Source organism: Canis aureus, chromosome 10, assembly GCF_053574225.1.
Source record: "Canis aureus isolate CA01 chromosome 10, VMU_Caureus_v.1.0, whole genome shotgun sequence".
Lineage (NCBI taxonomy): Eukaryota > Metazoa > Chordata > Mammalia > Carnivora > Canidae > Canis > Canis aureus.
The window spans coordinates 56,731,650-56,750,741 of record NC_135620.1 but is presented as its reverse complement, the minus strand read 5'-3'; the positions used below and the strand labels follow the sequence as shown (position 1 = coordinate 56,750,741).

General features: G+C 46.9%; 1 protein-coding gene and 1 long non-coding RNA gene across 7 annotated transcripts in view; one reads left to right on the top strand and one right to left on the bottom strand.

Annotated features, from left to right (window-relative positions):
- LOC144322498 (uncharacterized) overlaps nucleotides 1-11,821 on the top strand; it is a 33,971-nt gene extending 22,150 nt beyond the window's left edge. The window contains exons 3-8 of one of the 6 annotated variants that reach the window (XR_013388135.1): nucleotides 418-686; nucleotides 1,737-1,837; nucleotides 2,538-2,641; nucleotides 6,057-6,201; nucleotides 6,882-7,005; nucleotides 11,066-11,821. This is a non-coding gene — a long non-coding RNA (uncharacterized LOC144322498). Of the gene's footprint in view, nucleotides 1-417; nucleotides 687-1,031; nucleotides 1,446-1,736; nucleotides 1,838-2,364; nucleotides 2,642-4,604; nucleotides 6,202-6,881; nucleotides 7,006-11,065 lie in introns of those variants that run through there. The other 5 variants (XR_013388132.1, XR_013388130.1, XR_013388131.1 and 2 more) reach the window with 5 other exon arrangements.
- The window catches only part of TMOD1 (tropomodulin 1), an 80,957-nt gene that overhangs the window by 28,160 nt on the left and 33,705 nt on the right, over nucleotides 1-19,092 (bottom strand). The window contains exons 3-4 of the mRNA XM_077912630.1: nucleotides 14,047-14,203; nucleotides 7,201-7,320 (exon numbers count right to left, since the gene is read on the bottom strand). Of these exons, the coding sequence (XP_077768756.1) occupies nucleotides 7,201-7,320; nucleotides 14,047-14,203 (277 nt within the window). The remainder of the gene's footprint in view (nucleotides 1-7,200; nucleotides 7,321-14,046; nucleotides 14,204-19,092) is intronic.

Sequence of the window (19,092 nt, the reverse complement as noted above, 5' to 3'; positions counted from 1 at the left end):
GAATGGACTACAGAGGGAAAGAAGGACATGGGGACCGTGAGGCTTTGCAGCCACCTGCGGAGGAGGAGGCTAGCTCGTGACCCCAGAGCCCGGCTTCACCAGCCTTCCCTGAGGCGACTGCCTCCATGGCCTTGTCCCACACCCACATCCCTTCTGCTCCTGTGACACAAATGATCACACTCCTTAGACTCTCCTGCTTCTTCTGCCAACACTGTCCCCTCAACTGGTGATTCTCTCCCATTTGCCAAGTGTGCTGCTGAAATGCCCCCAGTAGGGTTGCAAATAAAAACACAGGACACCCAGCTAAGTTGGAATTTCAATAAAGCAACAAACAGTATTTTAGTATAAGTGTGTTCCATTCAGTATTTGGGGATCTACTCATATTAAAAACTTACTCATTGTTTATCTGAAATTCAGATCCAGCTGAGCATCCTGTATTTGACCCAACAACTCTACCTTCCCATCCTTTAAGACTTGGAATAACACTTCCCTCAGAGAGGCCCCTGGATCCCTCGCCGCCCTCTCTAGTTCTCCGAAGGCACCTGGCATCCTTATCATCACAGCACAGAGTCTACATAGTGTTAGAGATAGCTGGGTGCATGTGTGCTTCCTCTCCTGGACTTTGGTTTCCAGAGGTCGGGGAGGAATATTATCTCTCTTCTTCCTCCTCCAGAATACAGTATTTGGTAAATATTTGCTGATGGACTTCTTTTTTTCTTTTGTAATTCCCCTGGCCATTTCATTAGACATGGTTTCTAGTGAGGGGGACAACATGAGAGCCCTCGGTGATGAGTCAGGAGACCCAAGTTCCAGTCCTGACTGCACTCCTGATTCCGGGTGACCACACCCACCCCTCTCTGGGCTTCAGCCTCCTCTGTGCAATGAGGCAGGTAAGACAAGACCATTGGTTCTCTCGCCCAGCTGCACATACAAATCCCCCAGGAGCTTCAAGACACTCTTGGTGCTCCTCCTGGGCCAGCTGATCTGAATTCTGCAGATATATTTTTAATCTCCTTGCATGCTTTTGATGCTCAGTGGGGGCTGAGAACCACAGAATGAGACGATCTCAAAGCCCTTCTGTTTCTCACATTCTAGGAGTCTTCTCTGCTAAAATTAGACTCTCCTGCTCATCACTGAGGAGAACTGATAGAGAGAGAGGCAACTACATTTTTTAGAGCTCTCTGGGCTTTAATTTAGGCTGCTTCTTTGTGGGCAGTGGGGGCCAAGGTCTGAGTCAGCAGGGGGGTGGGGGCTGGCTCACTTGAAGCCCCCTTCTGCAGCTGGCTTTTTTGGCTTCTGCACGGGTGCAGGGGCGGGTGCTCATGGTGGTTCTGGGCTGCTGCTGGGACCCCAATTTGGAAGAAGAGTTTGGAAAGGTTGCTAAGAATCGTAGGAAAAAATGTAATCTCCTATGGCTGGCTGGTCTTGCTGACAAGGATAGAGAGGTAGGAGATGGCAAATGCATTTTGTGCTTGATGTCAGCTTCCTGTAATGGTCCACAAAGGGGGGCAGGAAGCTTACAAGGAAGTGCCAGAGGCCAGAGGAAAGAGACCAGGGCTCCAGGCTGCCCCTTGGCACCAATCTGCAGGGCAACCTTGTCCAGGGCCCTTCTACTTTTTGGACCTCAGTCTTCTCACCTAGAAAGGGGAGTATGTGTGAAAGCTAATCTCTTCCCCTCACATAGGACTTAATAGTCACACAGCATCTCATCTTTTTATCCGGTCTGATTTTTACAGCAAGCACCAGAGCAGGTGCTGTTGACACCCGCTTTTCCAGCAGGCTCCAGAGGGAAATGGTTTGTCAAAGCCTGTCAGTGAGGACCCTCCTGGCTTCCTGAGTAAGTAGTCCTACCCACTCCTCCACAAATGAGGTCATCCGTAGTTCCAAAGCTCTAAAATGTTCCCTCCATATCAGAATTCTAAAGACAGACAATGTGGATTCTGGAAGGCAGTATATATGTCAATAGCAGTCCTCAGAAGATAAAAGAGAAGATTTTGCAGTTCAGAGGAAGTTAGGATTCAAGGAAGGAAGGGAGGAAAAAAGGAAGGAAGGGGGAGGGAGGGAAGGAAGGAAGGAACAGGGAGGGAGGGACAGAGGGAGTGAAGGAAGGAGGGAGGAGAGGGGAACAGAGGGAAGGATCCAAGGAAGAGAGGGAAGGGGGGTAGTGGGGAGAAGAGAAGGGGGGGAGGCACCAAGCAAAGCCTCCATTGCTGAGCAGAACGCTTGGTGGCTCTGCTCCTTCCATCTGCCCTAGGCACCAAATCATCACTCTCCTCTTGCCTGGTTTTGCACACTCCTGTCACTAGAAGTGAATGATGGAGGAAAACAGCACATCAACATTGCCTCCTGCTTCATTCTTTGTAGATATTGGCAAGGCTGAATTTAGCACTGGGGAACATGATTTTTTTTTTTTTTTTTTGAAGACCAGATCTTCCTCAAAACTCAAAAAGGACTATTTTTGAACTCTGAAAAAGAACATCGAGTTCTCTTTCCTCTCCTGCCTTGGCAGGCTTCACTCAATTTGTAATTCCACTTAGGATGCAGAGCGATCGCAGCACACATCCTGGGCCTCTCCAGCTGCCAACTGCTTCGCTGGCTCCGGGCAGACAGCAGGAAGGTGTTTCCTGCTTCACAGAAACAGGTGGGAGAAGCGAGCTTTGGGTGCAGGGGACGTGGGTGCAGTCAAACCGCTCCCAGATAAGTCACCTCCTGACCCTTGCAGAATGGGAGGAAAGCCAGTGCCTAAGGACATGCGAGTTCCCCACAAGCTGGGAGTGGGGGGGCTGAGGCTGTCTCTGATAGTCACAGAACTAGGGGTGCCAACTGTCTGTGGGGTGGCCTGGGGACTGGCCCTTCTGAAGGGAGAGCCTCTTTCCCCCCAATTCCTTTTTGGGTCCTGCCTCAGCTGAAGGGCCCCTAAAGGTGAGCCAGGATTACATCCCTGACTAGGGAGGGGAGGCACTGGTAATGCCAAGCACTTGCAGCTGACTCCCAGTGGCCTCTGAGCTACAATCCAAGGCCACAAGCCAAGAACTTAGCACACTGCCAGGGGCCTGTGCATTCTGCTCATTACCCTGTGGTAACACCTCTCATGTGGAAATCTATGTTTCTGGTCTGTCCTCCTCACCACACCCTGGGTCCGCCAAGGGCAGGGCCAAGATCTGATGCATCCCCGCGTACAGTAGCTCGACATGCACATTGACTCAGTGTGTGAATGAATGCATGCATGATGCACAGACAAGAAAACAAATGAGAGTTCACACAGCTTTGCCTTCCCCGTGCCACACCTAAGTCAGTGTGGCACATCTGCTGGGTGTCCCTCAACATGTTCCTATCATGCCAAATAGCAAGCCGCTCACGTCTCCGGCTGTATCCCAGCCTGGGACATGTCTCCCCCATCTCCCCCCAGGTGATCTTCCTCCTTATGGCTCAGCTTCAACCTCTACCCTCACCCCCTCCCCAACCTCACCACCTAACCAAGCCTCCTTTCTGCACCCTGTCCTTTTTCTATCCGACACTCACTCTCATTTGTCACTTCTTAGTGGCCTAAGTATTTGTTTAACGTCAGCTCTGCAAGGGCAAGAGCCAGCTGTTTTCCTACACTTCTTTCAGCAGGGCTTGTCCAGAGCCCAGCACACAGTGGGAAGACCCTGGATAAATGGCCATTGAGTATGTGACTGAGTGAACAGAAATTAAGTTAATGCAAAGCTCTGCCTGGGAGCCAAGTCTCAAAGACTAGATATGCCCCACAGACCCTATGCCCTCCTCTTCTTACTTTTCTTTCTCTGCTGAGTTATCCACACTCATGGCTCCAGCAACACCATCCTTGAGAAAAGACCTAACCCCCAGCTTGCCACACCAGTCACTCACACTAGGTCCCCCTCTACCTCCTGTGATGTCTCTGAAGAGACCCTGGCAAAGCAGCTCTCCTTGTAGCATCCCCCGCCCCAGCTGTCTTCTGATGCCTCAGGCCAGATTGGCTGACATCCTCCTGACATCTTGGCCTCTGGTCCAGTGCTAGGAACAGCTGTACCTCAGACCCAGTCCCCAGCTCCACCTTAGCCTTTGGCCTTACCTGGAGCCTGCCTCCTACATCCCCCCATCTCCAAACACCACCACCTCTCTGCCTAAACCCTTGCTTTCATCTGGCCTCCCCCAATGCTCCCCTTAGTCCCACTGACCCTAAGGGGTCAATGCCTTCCTGGACACACAGAGACTTTCCTATTGTGGCCTCCCCCCAGCCAGTCCCATGGGACCTGGCTGTGGACCCCCTCTTGCCTGCCCTCTGTCCCCACTGCCCTTCAGAGGAGCCCTAGGATGAAGCTGCCTGGGTTCAAGCCCCATGGGCAAGACATTTAGTGTCACCATGCCTCCTTCCTCCACCCATCACATACAGACAACAGTAAAACTTCCTTCTTAGTATTGTTGTGCTCAACAAACGCAGCAAGGTCCTAGAAGCAATTCCCATAGCGCCTGGGAAATAAGGGGGTAGTCAACAAATCTTCAGTCCCTCCTTCCCCAGAGACCCTGCCACCTTTCAAAGGGCTGATTCACAGTGGCAGGTGCCCAGGGTTAGCCAGTTGACATTTGGTGTTGGCTCACAGCTCCCCCTCTCCTCTCCGGACAACGGAAGGGTACGGTATCATGAGCAGATAATAATGATTAGCCACGCCAACAAAAATAAAGAGAAATAGTTTCAAGAAATCAACACAGAAACTGAGCACGATATTGCAGTTCTATTTTGGCGCAGGGACTGGCGGTTCTGACAGCGGAGTCATTCGATAATCCCTCTGAGCCGCCTAATGAGGGCAGTGACATCACGGAGGGTGATCAGAGGACAAGGCTGGGATTAAAAAGAGCTCCAGGGTGAGTCAGTGCAGAGATGCTGGACAGCGGTGTCACCCACCCGCCTCCCTGCTGCACAGGTTAACTGGAAGTCGGCGGGACCCCCCAATCGGGGAGATGGTTTGCTGGAAATCTAGGAGCCAAGTGAGGACTCTGTGCTTTTAATAAAACCTATCTTGAACCACAAAGCAAACCAGGGAAGATCCCCGAGTCCAGCTTTTTGTGTCCATCTGGGTGAAGTACTCACTGCTTCTGGACTTCACAGGGAACATGCAAACCTTTCCCTCTCAGCCCCGACGCCCTGCAGACCACTGCCCTGAGCCCTTTTCCAAATGTTCTGGCTCCTGAGGAACGGCTGTTTGGACTCGGAATCTAGGCATTGGCTCTCCCCACCCTGCGCTCCTTGGGCCGCCGCAACCTGGCTTGGGCACCAGGCCCGCCCCTCGTGCTACGAGGCTTCCCGCCGTCCCTCCCCTCATGTCCCGCTCCACGGGAAAGCCACCCCTTCTCACTCCCCAGCACAAATGCCGCCAGGACCCCCGCACTACGCCCAGGAGAAGCCAGAAGCTGTGAGGAAGCAGAAGACAGCTGCGGGCAGCTGCGGCCTCCAGCGCTGCGGCCTCCCTGGCCTCTGGCCTCACACAGCCGTGGGTCCCCGGCCAGCCCTGACCCCCCATTCTGTCTTCCTAGCTCTTGCATCAGGCTCTGCCTGTCTTGACTTGGTTTTTGGACTCTAGGCCATGTGTGGCTTACTGGCCCCCACGGTGACTAGCTTTGCCCCATTTCTACTCTTCATCTCTCAAAGGCTTCTACACGGGCCACGGCGCTTGCCTCCGGAGCCCCAGGCACCCACTTGAAGGTCATGCTTTCTGCCTGGAGCTTGACAATGCTAACGACACCACAAGGCCTCTGGTGTAGACCTTTCTGCATTACTGAAGACTGTCAAGTCCAACTGGCCCCTCCTGGGTGGCCCACAGGCACCCCAAACTCCAAAGATCCCACAAAGAACTCAGTACTTCCTCTAAAACCGCAACGTCTCCCACTGTTATGGGCTGAATTGTGTCTTCAAAATTCACATGTTGAAGTCCTTACGCCAGCACTTCAGAATTTGTAAATGCCTTTAGAGATAAGGTCTTTAGAGAGGTGAGTAGGTTATAGGAAGGCTGCTAAGTTGGGCCCTAATCCAATCTGCCTGGCATCTTTATAAAAAGATATCAAGAGACACAAAGGCACACCAGGGGACATAACCACTGAGGGACACAGTGAGCTGTGGTCATCTGCAAGCCCAGGAGAGATGGCTCAGAAAAAACCAACCTGCCAACATCTTGGACTTCTAGCCTTCAGAACTATGAGAAAGTAAGTTTCTGTTGTTTAAACCATCCAACCTGTGGTATTTTGTATGACAGCCCGAGCAGACTAACATATCCACATTCATTAATGGTACCACCATCCACTTAGTTCCTGGAGTCAGCAATATGGAACCTTCCTGACTCTTCCCCTAACCTCAGTATCATGGCTGGACAGTCACAGCTGATTCTAGGTTTTCTCTCCCCTTCCCACTTGCCTTGAGTCTCTTCTCACTCCATCCACATCCTGTCACTATCTGGGCTGAGGGGTTAGCAGCTCCCATGTTTGCAGAATGAAAAGACCACACCCTACCCTCCAGGCCAAGGAGCAGTACTACAGTGGGCATGTGGGGTGTTTGCTGCAGCCCGAGCCCAATCCCCGACAGGGCCAGAACTCAGGGCACACAGGGCAGGGACTAGACTGTAGCAGGGAGACAAGGGTGATGAAGAGCTCTGAATATCAGGCCACCTTCTGGAGCTTAAGGGTTATTTGTGAAAATTGTATGGGAACACATTTTGAGATGGATAGTGTTATACAAATATGAGATGAGGGGGCGAGGTCCTCAAAGCCCAGTTCTCTGAGTCTTACAAGGTTGTAAAGTCAGATGACTTTCCTCCAGCACTTCGTGAGCCTCCCAAATCTGAACTGCCCACACCCTCTGTCCCTTCCCCTTTGCTCTCTCTTCCCAGGTGGCTTGGGCAAGATTTGATCCAGTGGCTGGTAGAGGACCTATGCTGGCCCTCCCTGGGATATTTCCACATCTCTCTGGTATTGGCTCTCATGGCAACAACAGATGGCTCTGTGGAGTGACAGGTTTGGGTGGTTTTATTTCTATTTTCCTCATTTTGGTTTTTGTGAATGGGTTTCTGTCTTAATGTTTGAGATCTCCTCTAGTCCTTTTTAGAAACAGAGAGTGTGTTCATGTTGAAATAAACCATCCAAGACTCCCTGAAGAGGCAGGTCAAACCCTTCTAAAAGACATGCAGAAGCTTCCGGAAAGCCTCTTACCTGCGATGTCACAGAGTTCTGCATCTGAGGCATTTGCCAACGCCTCCTCCAGCTCTGGCTCCAGAGTCACACTTTCCAGCACGGGATCCATTGGCTTCTGCTTGGGGACCCAAACTTTTCCTGCAAGACACAAGTGCCCGTTACAGGGCATGCAGCTACACTGGGGCAGTCTCTGGTGACGGCCCCAGGTGGACTGTCCCAGATCCCTATGGGTCTCTCGGTGCTGAGCTCAGTCACTTCAGGTTTCTCCCTCTGGGGACCCAGTGCCAAAACTCCCCCAAAGAACAAGAATCAGAGATCTCCAACAGAGCACCTCTCACATTTGAAAAGAAGGACTTTAAAACTTGGTCAAACTAGACCGCTCACTATAGAAAACACTGGTCATTAATGAAAATGACCTGTAAGTAGCCAAGAGCTACAAAAGAAAAATGTAATTGAATGTCAGGCTCTGGGATACCCTCACCAAGGGTTTGGATAGGAGAGAAAAATTTAGAAACATTTCTAAACAAAATAAACAAAACATATTCAGATTATTAAAAGAATAGGGAGCAAAAATGTATCATTGTCTCATGAGACATGATATTTTTAAAGTGTCAGACTCATGACTGGACAAGGGAGCAAAGAAGCACACAAGGATGATCATTGCACTGACCACCAACAGGCAGTTGTTGAAGAAATTATGGGACATCGATATGATAGAGATCCCACAGTTATCATAAAGGATGATGGAGATATCTGCTTATGAAGAAGGATATGCCCAAGACATAATGTGTGAAAAAGCAAGTCTGTAAAATGGAACAATTTAATTCCATGGATGAAAATTGCATACATGCCTGCATGTATCCTTTCATTTAGGCACCAGGTATTTACTGAGAGCTTCCTAAGTACCAGACACCTTTCTAGGAATGAGGGGAACAGCACAGAACAATTTATAATTTAGTGAAAGAGATAGACAGTAAATAAGCATGCAAAGATGTCACATGGTATTAAGCATGGCCGAGGAAAATAAAGCAGAACAAAAGACTAGGAAGTTCTAGGCTGGGGTCTGGATGAGGCAGGCACTGCTTTTTTGGGTAGGGTGATCACAGAAGGCCCCACTGAGATGATGGCCTATGAGCTGGGACCTGACAGAGGGAGGAAATATGCCTCAAAGATCAGTTGCAAGACAAGGAATGCCTGACTTCCCTGTCGCTGTTCAACGCTGCACTGAAAGTTCCAGTCAGAGCAAATGGACAAGCAAAAAAAAGATGGTATCCAGACTGGAAAGGAAGAAATAACATTATCTCAGTTTGTAGATGACATGATATAATATGCAGAACACCCTAAAGATTCAACAAAACACTGTTAGGACTGATAAACACTGTTAGGAGTAAGTTACAAGGTATAAGATCCATGTACACAAACGGGTGGTATTTCTGCATAGCAGTAATAAGCAGTCTGAAAGGAAAACTAGAAAAATAATTTCACCTACAATGGCATCCAGAAGAATAAAATGCTTAGGGATAAATTTAACCAAAGAGCTGAAGGACTCATGTGTGGAATAGTAGAAAACATTGCTGAACAAAATGAAAGAAAACTTGATAGAAAACTATCCAACGTTCATGGATTGGGAGACAACGTTAAAATAGCGACACTAAAAAAAAAAAAAGAAAAAATGGTGACACTGCCTGAGGCAATCTCCAGATTCAAGGCAACCCTTATCAAAATTACAAAGGCCCTCTTTCTTTTCTTCTTTTTTCAAAACTAGAAAAGCCAATTAATTCCTCAAATTAATAAGGAATCATAAAAGGTCCCCAAAAAGCAAAACAATCTTGAAGGGAACAAACTCGGAGGGCTCAGACTCCCTGATATCAAAACTTACTACAAATCTAGATACTGTGGCACTGACAAGGATAGACATAGACAATGGGCTAGGATTGAGAGTCCAGAAATAAATCCATACATCCGTGGAAAATTGAGTTTTAACAAGGGTGCCAAGACCGTTCAGTCAGGGAAGAATTGTTTCTTCCAGAAGTGGTGCTGGGGAACACCTGGGTGGCACAGTTGGTTAAGCATCCAACTCTTGGTTTCAGGTCAGGTCATGATCTCAGGGTCGTGAGATTGAGCCCTGAGTCAGGTTCTGTGCTTAGCAGGGAGTCTGCTTGAGATTCTCTCCCTCTCCCTCTGCCTCTCCTGTTCACTTGCTCTCTCTCTCTCTCTTTCTTTCTTTCTCAAATAAATAAATAATATTTAAAAGAGAAGAAGAAGTGGCACTAGAACCGGACATCTACATGTAAAGGATGAAGCTGCACTCCTATCTCACATCATATACAAAATAATGAACTAAAAATGGATCAGTGACTGAAATATGATAGTTAAAACTATAAAACTCTTAGAGGAAATCTATGTGTAAATATTCATGACTTTAGATTTGGCAACATACTCTTAGATATGACAACAAAAGAAGAAAATAGAGCAATTAAATTTATCCAAATTTAACATCTTTGTCCCTCAAAAGACATTATCAAGGAAGTGAAAAGACAAACATACTGAAGTCACATGTCTGATAGGGTCCAGAATGCAGAATATATAAAAAAGTTTTACAACTCAACAACAAAAACAACCCAATTTAAAAATGGACAAAGAACTTAAGGCTATTTCTGCAAAGAGTACACATATGGCCAATAAGCACCCGCAAAGATGCTCAACAGCATTGGTTGTTAGAGAAATGCAGATCAAAACCAGGATGAGATGTCACTTCACACCCATGAGGATGGCTCCAATAAAAACCAAAATGTATAAGAGCAAATGTTGGCAAGGATGTGGAGAGACTGGAACCTTTGTATATTGCTGGTGGCTGTGTAAAATGGTACAAATGTGGAATTACCATGTGATCCAGTAATTCCACTCCTATGTATAAGCCCCAAAGAATTAAAAACAGGTACTCAAACAAATACCTATACAGGAATGTTCATAATAACACTAATCACAGTAGCCAAAAAGTGGAAACCACCAAAATGTTCACCAGTGGATGAATGGGTAAACAAATTGTGTAATATTGTTCAGTCATAAAAAGGAATTTAGTGAGTCTCAAAAGCAATATGCTAAGTGGAAGAAGCCAGACACATAAAGTCACATAGTATATGATTTAATTCATGAGAAATATCCAGAATAAACATATCCATAGAAACAGATTGGTGGTTGCCAGGGGCTGGAGTGCAGGGACTGAAAGGGGACTGCTTATTAGGCATAGGGTTTTATTCTGGAGTAATGAAAATGTTTTGGATCTATATAGAGGTGCGGGTTGCAGAGCATTGTGGCTGCGCTAAATGCCACTGAACTGTTTGCTTTACAATGCTTAAGTTTATATTATGTGGATTTTACCTCAATTTAAAAAAAGAAACTTGCTCACTTTGGCTATTGATTGAGAATCACCCAAAGTGGGGTGAGGATGGGAGCCTGGAACTGGTGAGGAGATAGATTCCTACAACAGTCAGGGATGCAGATGATGGAGACTTGGACCACAATTGTAATGGGAGTGGTGGGGAGGGTGGGGAGTGCAGAGAGAAAAGTCCAGAAGAGTATTCACTAAAATGGGATCAGTGCCTATCACTCAGTGGAGAGAATTACCCTGAATTACTTTATTTTATTGTTTAAGTTGTTTATAGCAAAAATCAGCTACATATATGAGCAGAACATATAACAAAGTCATCTGAGGGAAAATGTATCACAACCTCCAACAGAGCTGTATCTGGAAAAGAGCAAAACATACAAAGAAAACAAAATGGTTAAAAAGAAAATGTGCTGTAAAAATGACTAATGCAATGTGTAGGCTGGACTTTCAATATATGTGTCAGACCTGTGGTTTCTTACACCTCTGTGGCAGGTGCCTCCAGCAAAGGCAGTGGCTCGAAGATACAAAAGGGGCTTTGGACTTCTTCCCTTCCTTCATCTTACTAGTTGGAATGTGGATGGGATGGTTGGAGCTTCAGCAGCCAAATGGACCATGAGGACAAGGACATACTGCCCGGGGGGCAGAATGAAAAACTGGAAAGGGTCTTGATGGCTAATGCCAGGGAAGATCCCTTACCAGCCCAGAATGCCTAGCCCTGCAGCTAAATGAAAGAAAGTTAAACCTTTGTCTTGCTTAAATCTCTCTTATTTGACTTTATCCTCAGCATGTGCAGTCAAATCTAATTCCACAGGGAGAATTCAATATAATTCTGCACTAAAAACATCCTGCATAGAAGCTTTATTCTGATTCTCCCCCACTTGAGTGAGAGTGAATGAAAGTCCAGATTCCTCAGGACTTCACACCAGTTTATGGCTCCTCCTGTATTCTCTTCAGCATTGTGGAGGCTGGGGTGCTGTTTCCCCTCATCCTTGGCTAGTTCGAGGCCCGGCGTTAGGGAAGTAAATGTTCAGCGAGGCCCAGACACCATGGCCCTGAGTCTGCCTGTTAGAGCCAGACGGAGTCCTTCCCCCACACTCTCTGCTGAGACCCCCACTTATTCAAACTGTAAAGACTCCAACAATCATCATGTAAATGCTTTATGGTGCTGCTGCTGCTGCTGCTGCTGGTGATGATAAATCTCTTAGGCGTGTCATTATAGGGAAACAGAATAAATTCTAGCTACCCTCCTTGGGTCAGCGTGGTTTTTCATGAAGGCCGTCAGGCTCTGGGAGTCTGGAGAGCTGTTCCTGGCTTCATGCCAGCCCAGCATGCCACAGAGGGGCAGCAGGATTGGTCTGTGTACCTCCCAGATTCCCTTCCCCACCCCCCACCCTCAATCTCCGGCTCCTTCCCTCGTAGGGTGGTGGGCACATGGGACCCTGGTCATCCTCAGTCCACCCAGCTGTGCTGCTGACTCTCTCACAGCTTTGGTGTCCCCCTTTTTCAAATGTACAGGTGGGACAAAGGGAGTTCTAAGGCTGCATGAAATCCAGAGATTCCATGATGTTTATCTGCTGCACAGAAATCACTCCTCATGGCACAAGTGCCTTGTTTAAAGACCTCTCGTGCCCACTCTCAGCTGGGCACACCCAGCCCTCACGGTCAAGGCCTCCTCCCCCTGCCACTCCTCCAGGATGCCTCAGACCACACAATCCTCCAGATTTCTGTAATCTAAATGCCCCTTGGGCTTCCCTGACCTTCCAGGTTTTCTGTAAAATCTGGACTGAGCTCCAAGTCTAGGGTTTGTATGGCTCAAGCTCCCCCACTATGAGGCTACCTCTGCTTGCTTTTTCATTCGATTAGTTATCATATGACAGAGATATAGAGATAAAAGCCACAGACGTGGACCCTAGGCTCATCGCGTTTATAATCTTGGGAGTGGGGAGAACAGAAGAGCCTGGAAATAAACCATTACACAATGAATTAACTGATTAGAATGAATGCTTTCTTTCCACAAATGCTTATCGGATGCCTACTACGTCCAGCGTTTATTAGGTGCAGATGTAATGATGAACCAGACAGATGGGGTCCTTGTACTCGTGGAGCTTCTATTGTAAGGAAGCAGCCCACAAGATTCACTGTAGGTTTATTTAATTTTAACTCATTCATTCAACACCTCTCTACTGAGCCCTACTGTACACCAGGCCCTGTGCTGGGTGCCGGGTGTACCGTGTGAGCAAAACCAGCCTGAGGCCCTGCCCTCACGGCCGGTAGGAGAGAGGAATGGTAAATAAAGAGAAAATGATAAAGTGGAAATTGCTCTGAAGGATACACAGGCTCCTGAGATGGAGAAGAACCCAGGGGGGAGCTGAAGGGACTGTATGTCCTAAACAGAGTGGACAGGAAAGACTCCCCTGAAAGAGGAGACAGTACAGTTGAGACCAAGAGGATAATAATAGCTGGTACTTACATAGCATTCACTATGGGCCAGGTGCCCAGCTAAGCGCTTTATATGTATCTTAACTCAATCCTCATAACAACCTCACGAGGCTGGTAATATTATCTTCCTCATCCCCATTTCACAGAGGGGGAAACAGAGGCATAGCAGATTCAAACCTCTGCTCAAGCTCACACAGCTAGTAAGTGGTAGTGCCAGGATAGCAGCCAGGGTACATCTAGCTCCAGGCGGTGTTTCTAACCATGAAGCCTCTTATAGGGCAGGAAGAGGCAGCCATGAAGACAGCATGAGCCAGAGAGCAGGAGCAGCGGTCCAGGCAGAGGGTCCGGGCAAAGGTCCTGAGGCAGAAAAGAGCTTGGAATGTGTGAGGAATGGAAGGAGGCCTGTGGGGCAGCAGCGGGGTGAGTGAGGGGGAGCACAACACAAGACCACAGCAGAATGGTTGGGAGTGCAAGGGGAAGTCCTGGAAGGGCCCGAGGGGCAGGGCGTGCCTCTCTGTTCTAGATGACTTGTGTTGGGCTGGGAGAGAGAGTCGCAGAAGGACAGATGGAGGAGGGGATGCAGCTGCCAGAGAAAGGAACACTGGGCTGGGTGGGGGGTGGGGTGGGGAGAGCAGGGACAGTTAGGGTAGAGACAGGTGATCTTGCTCCCACTTTGTACAGGACGGGCCGTGTGCAGGCCTTATGTCCCGATGTCATGATTAATCATGTCCTCTTTGATTTTCAAAAGCATCTCGGTTTGCATGACAAATAATCAGGACACCCTGGTTAAAGGGGATTTAGGGGAATGTTTTACCGATCTGGGTAGGTATCACTCTTTCCTTGGTTTACCCCAAACTTCACTAAATCTACATCATGCATTGATGCTTTTGGTGTTGGGTTTGTGAATTTGGGCTGGGCGGGCATGAGGGTAAGGAGGCCCAGTCCCATATGGCACAGCACAGGGCCTGGCATACAGGTGGCACTCAAGGATGCATGGGGAGTGATGTATTTATAAGAGTAACATTATTCAGTACCTCGCTTTTCCCCTGTGTAGGGGACCAGATCTTCTCGGTCTTTAAACTCCTTTGCTTGCTTTTCCAAGTGATCCAAGAGCTCCTCCCTTTTAAAGGGGCCCGTGGGCGCCTTGGTGGTCTGATCCTTCTGCCTCAGGCCTGCAGGCAGCAGTGCATTCTACAGTGGAGGTTGTGGGGCCGGGTGACACAGAGGGAGAGAGAGAGAGAGAGAACGAGAGAAAGAGAAAGAGAGTGGTCAGCTGCTGAAGACTTGCATTTCTCCCAAAATTCATCTTTGACCAATGGGACCTCAGAGCCCATCAAATCAATCCAGGCCATTCATTTACATGTGAGGAATCTGACACCTGGGAGGGGCAGAGACTTGCCCAAGATCACCCAGCAGATGAGAGGCATAGTGAGGCTAGGACTCAGGTCTCTTAATTATCTAGAGTCTCTAAACCGTCAATATTTCTGAAGGCAAGGGGGTGAAGAAGCAGCCGACACAGGGCTTAGCATACAGGGGCATTCCAAGGGCATCTGTGAGTGTGAGTATAATTAAGATGGCATTTGGATGCAGATAATTACAGCTATTGTGCATACAGTGGCTGGGGTGAGAAGACGCCCAAGGGCCTTGAGTTAGTGCCCTGCATGCGGAATCAGGGAAGAAGCGACAGCCCCGATAACCAAGCAGGGAAAGGCTCAGCAGAGCTATGGGGTGGGTGAGGCATGGTTTTGGGCTGCAGCCCTGGACGGCCCTCCCAGCTGCTTTCCACCCTCCTGACAGGCCATGCTCGTGCCACTCTGGCTGCTAAATATTTTGAACGTTGCCCTTGGAGATGGGTGTCTCAAGAAAGATAGCATCAGCCAATCGTGTTCCTTCTTCAAACACGGTTAGGCTTCTAGGTGAGGGCTTGCTATTAAAGCAGACTAGAATTAGGGTAGATTTGAGTCACGTAGTCTTCCCTTACCTCAGCCCCCAGTGCCTTAGAGATTCAAAGAAGTTTATGGTTGCAAGGATGCTTAGAGAGTGTCTATTGCACACACCTTCCCTTCAAGAGGAAACTGAGGCCCAGAGCAAGGAAAGATTTGCCCAAGGAGTTGCGGGGACAGATCTAGAACAAAAACCAGGGTTCTTCTTCAGATGCCGGGGAGGAGGGCAGTCTTCACTTCCAATTATTGCTCTCTCCCCACCCCCTTTCACTCGGGGACCTAGTGGAGGTTGACTACAAGGTAGAGGTGAGCAGAATCTCACCCCACTTCTTGCTGCACCCCCAAACCAGCTAACCTAGAGAGCCATCCCACCTCCTATCTCTGTACTATCAAAATGCATAATTGCAGCCATCCCCACATAGTCCAGATCCTTTGGAAAGCCCCCTCTGAGAGGGGATGATATCAGGTATATGTAGAGAGCTGTGGGCCTGGCATACTGAGGGCTAAAGCTTGGGAGGACAATGCTGCTGCTTAAAGGCAGTATGATCTTTCACAAGATGTTTTCCCACTGTTTACCACTGAGGCACTGCTCAGGTCGGAGTGTTGGGTGCAAGTGGATACGGGCCATGAGTCAGCAAAGTATGGGAGTTGGAGCATGTCACAAGAGAATGGCCAGGAAGTAGAAAAGAAAGCCATGACTGATTTTGGGGTGAGCATCAGGAATGTAAGTGATGCCAGTTTCTCTTATGCAGTAGTCCTTGGCTACTGCCCACCATGACACACAGGTGGATGAGGCCCACAGGTGAGGTACATTTCTGTGGGCATGTCCTGGGTGAGATGGATCTGCTGTGGCTGGCTGTGTGTCCACCCCATCTCTCCCATGGTGGGGCAATCATGGCGACTCAAGTAAGAGAGAAAAAACCTCCATCTGTGATTATCTACTCTGAGGAAACCAAATTCTCTGTGACATGCCTGCACCTCACAGTTGACCCCCATCAGGCTTATGCCCTGGCCTGATGTAGTGCTGACTCCAGCTAGATAATGTTGGGTAGGTTGCCTAATATCACTGGGCCTCAGTTTCTACAGCTATAAGTTGTGAATAATGATGGCTACTGTCTCGAGCTCATTGAAAAGGTTAAATTAGACAAGGGGTAGTGGAAGGGGAGGTGGGCAGGGGGTTGGGGTGACTGGGTGATGGGCACTGAGGGGGGCACTTGGCGGGATGAGCACTGGGTATTATGCTAAATGTTGGCAAATTGAACTCCAATAAAAATTTTTTTTTTTTAAAAAGAGAGAACGTTAAATTAGATAATGCAGGAAGAGTGCTTAGCCCACTGCTGAGCACTCACAAATTACCACTTATAATCAGATAAAATACATTTTAGCAGGAGATTGGTTTCCCAACTGTGTATGCTGAAATGGAGATGTATTATCCAAATATGTCTCCAAATTCAAAAAATGAAGATGTACAAATATAAAATGAAGTAAACATTGAAAGCAAGTGTTTTCCCAATGATTCCCACAAAGAAAGACCTGATAGATTTTTGTCACTCTAAAGGGTTTTGATGGCAGTGAGGTGCTGGGGCACATGTTGGTCCCTAAAGGATAGGTGATGGGAAAAACCCACAAGGCTACAACTGAGGAGGAGAGAATTTGCAAACTCATATCTCTTTCAGAATATATCTGATAGAGGCCACTGATTTAGTTAAAGTAGGGTTTCTTAACCTTGGCACAATTCACATTTGGGGCTGGATGAATCCTCATCATGGGGCCTGTCCTATGCTTTGTCAACTGTTTACTGGCATTTGTGTCCTCTACCTAATGGATGCTACTAGCACGTCGCCTTCACGATGCGACAACCAAAAATGTCTCCAAATGTTGCCAGATATCCCCTGGGGGGCAAAATGGTCCCTCATTGAGAACTACTGTTAAATTGAAGCCCATATCATTACAACAGGGGAATAAAGATGTTTTTAATGTACTTTAAAAATATTACTTACATAGCATGTTAAAATATGGTTTAATTTATTTAAATCTTTATTGAAAGCAGTTGATTTTTTAAGAAACAAAAACATCAAAGGCCCTTTCTAACAATTCTTAGATTATTAGATTTTTAAAGTAAATATTGAGAAACCAGCCTCTTTAGAAGTTAAAGGTTTTTCCCATTAAATGATATATTTAATAAAACATAACGATATTTAATTAAAACCAAAGGCAGTTGCGTATTTCTTAAACTCATGGTTATTTATCATTATAACTTGTTTTCGAAAACGGCATGTGACCTCACATGATATACAAAAATTAACTCCAAATGGATCAAAGATCTGAATGTAAGCACTAAGACTATAAAACTTTTAGAAGAAAACAGGCATAAATCTCTGTGACCCTAGCTTAGGCAATGGTTTCTTGGATATGATACTAAAACAATAAGCAACAAAAGAAAAAAACCAGATAAATTGACCTCATCAACATAAAAAATGTTTTATGCTTCAAAGGAGACTAGCAAGAACGTAAAAAGACAACCCACAATTTGAAAGAAAATTTTTGCAGATCATCTATCTGATAAGGGTCTAGAATCCAGAATACGTAAAGAGCTCTCAGGACTGAAAATATAAGACGACTAACCCAGTTTAAAAATGGGCAAATGATCTGAAGAGATGTTTCTCCAAGAAAGACAAAAATGGCCAATACACATATGAAAAGATACTCACTGCTGTTAGCCATCAAGGAAATGCAAATCAGACCCAGAATGAGACACTACTTCATACCCACCAGGCAGATTATAATAAAGAGGACAGAAAAGCACAAATGTTGGTGAGAATAGCAGCACTGTAGCATTATTCAGAATAGCCAAAAAGTTGAAACTCAAATGTCAGTCAAATAATGAGTGGATAAACAGAATGTGGTACATACGTACCACAGAGCACTACTTGGTGATAAGAATAAACGTAGTCCTGACAAATGCCTACAACATAGGTGAAACCTTAAAAACATCATGCTAAGTGGAAGAAGCTAGTCACGAAGGACTACAGTATCGGAATCCATTTATACCAAGTGTTGAACCTATAGAGACAGAGAGTAGACGAGTGGTTGCCTAGAGCTGAGGAGGCTGGAGAGAAATAGGGCTTTCTCTCTTAGACGATGAAAATGTTCTAAACGTGACTGTGGTGATGGTTGTACAACTCTGTGCATATACTAAAAAAACACCACCACTGCACACTTTAAATGGGTGAATTTTACGGTTTGTGAATTATATCTCAAAGCTGTTATTTAAAAATGGCATATGTTGGGGCACCTAGGTGGCTCATTCGGTGAAGCATCTGATTCTGGATCTCAGGTCAGGTCTTGATCTGAGGGTCGTGAGTTCAAGGCCCACACTGAGCTCCATGCTGGGTGTGGAGGCTACTTTAAGGGGGAAATAAAGGGCATATGCTATCCAGGGGAAAATTATAAAAATGCCTAATGCAGTAGCTAATCGGTCAGGGACCTCCAAGGACAGAAGGCTCTTTGTGTGCCAGTGGCCAGTAGCAATGTTAGGACTGGCCAGGCCAGAGGGGGCTAAATTTAAAATGGTGTCCTGTTTGATGACATGATGAGTCTCACTGTGTAAATTAGTCATGGAAAAGTTAAATGGGTGAGAAAATATAGCCTTGGATCTCTCATGACTCTTAGTACCTAAAACTGAGTCTCAGACCCAGGCTATCCAATCGGTGAGGAAAAAAGTTCCCACAACCATTTTATTGGTGCATCTTCACTCCAAAGACAGGTTGGTGAGGGGGGAGATTTGCTTTGCGAGACAACTTTGGTACATAGGACTTAAAGCATGTCATCATGTCCTTATACTTGGAAATGTGCTCATGTGACGAGGGCAGCTCTGTGATCTTAGGCCAAAATTATATCTGTTAGATGCTTGGGAGTGGTGAGGACTGTGGCACAGTGGAGCTTTCAGTGTCTCCATACCACTGAGCTCTGGAAGTATCACCATGTAAGAATATGGGTGGTGGTCTTAGATCTGTTCATCTTTATGTGAAAGCTCTTGATTTTTAAATATTGACACAAAATCCAAATACTTTAAAAACAATGTTCAGGTCACATGAAACACATCTGCAGGTCAGACTGAGTCTGTGGGTTGCCATT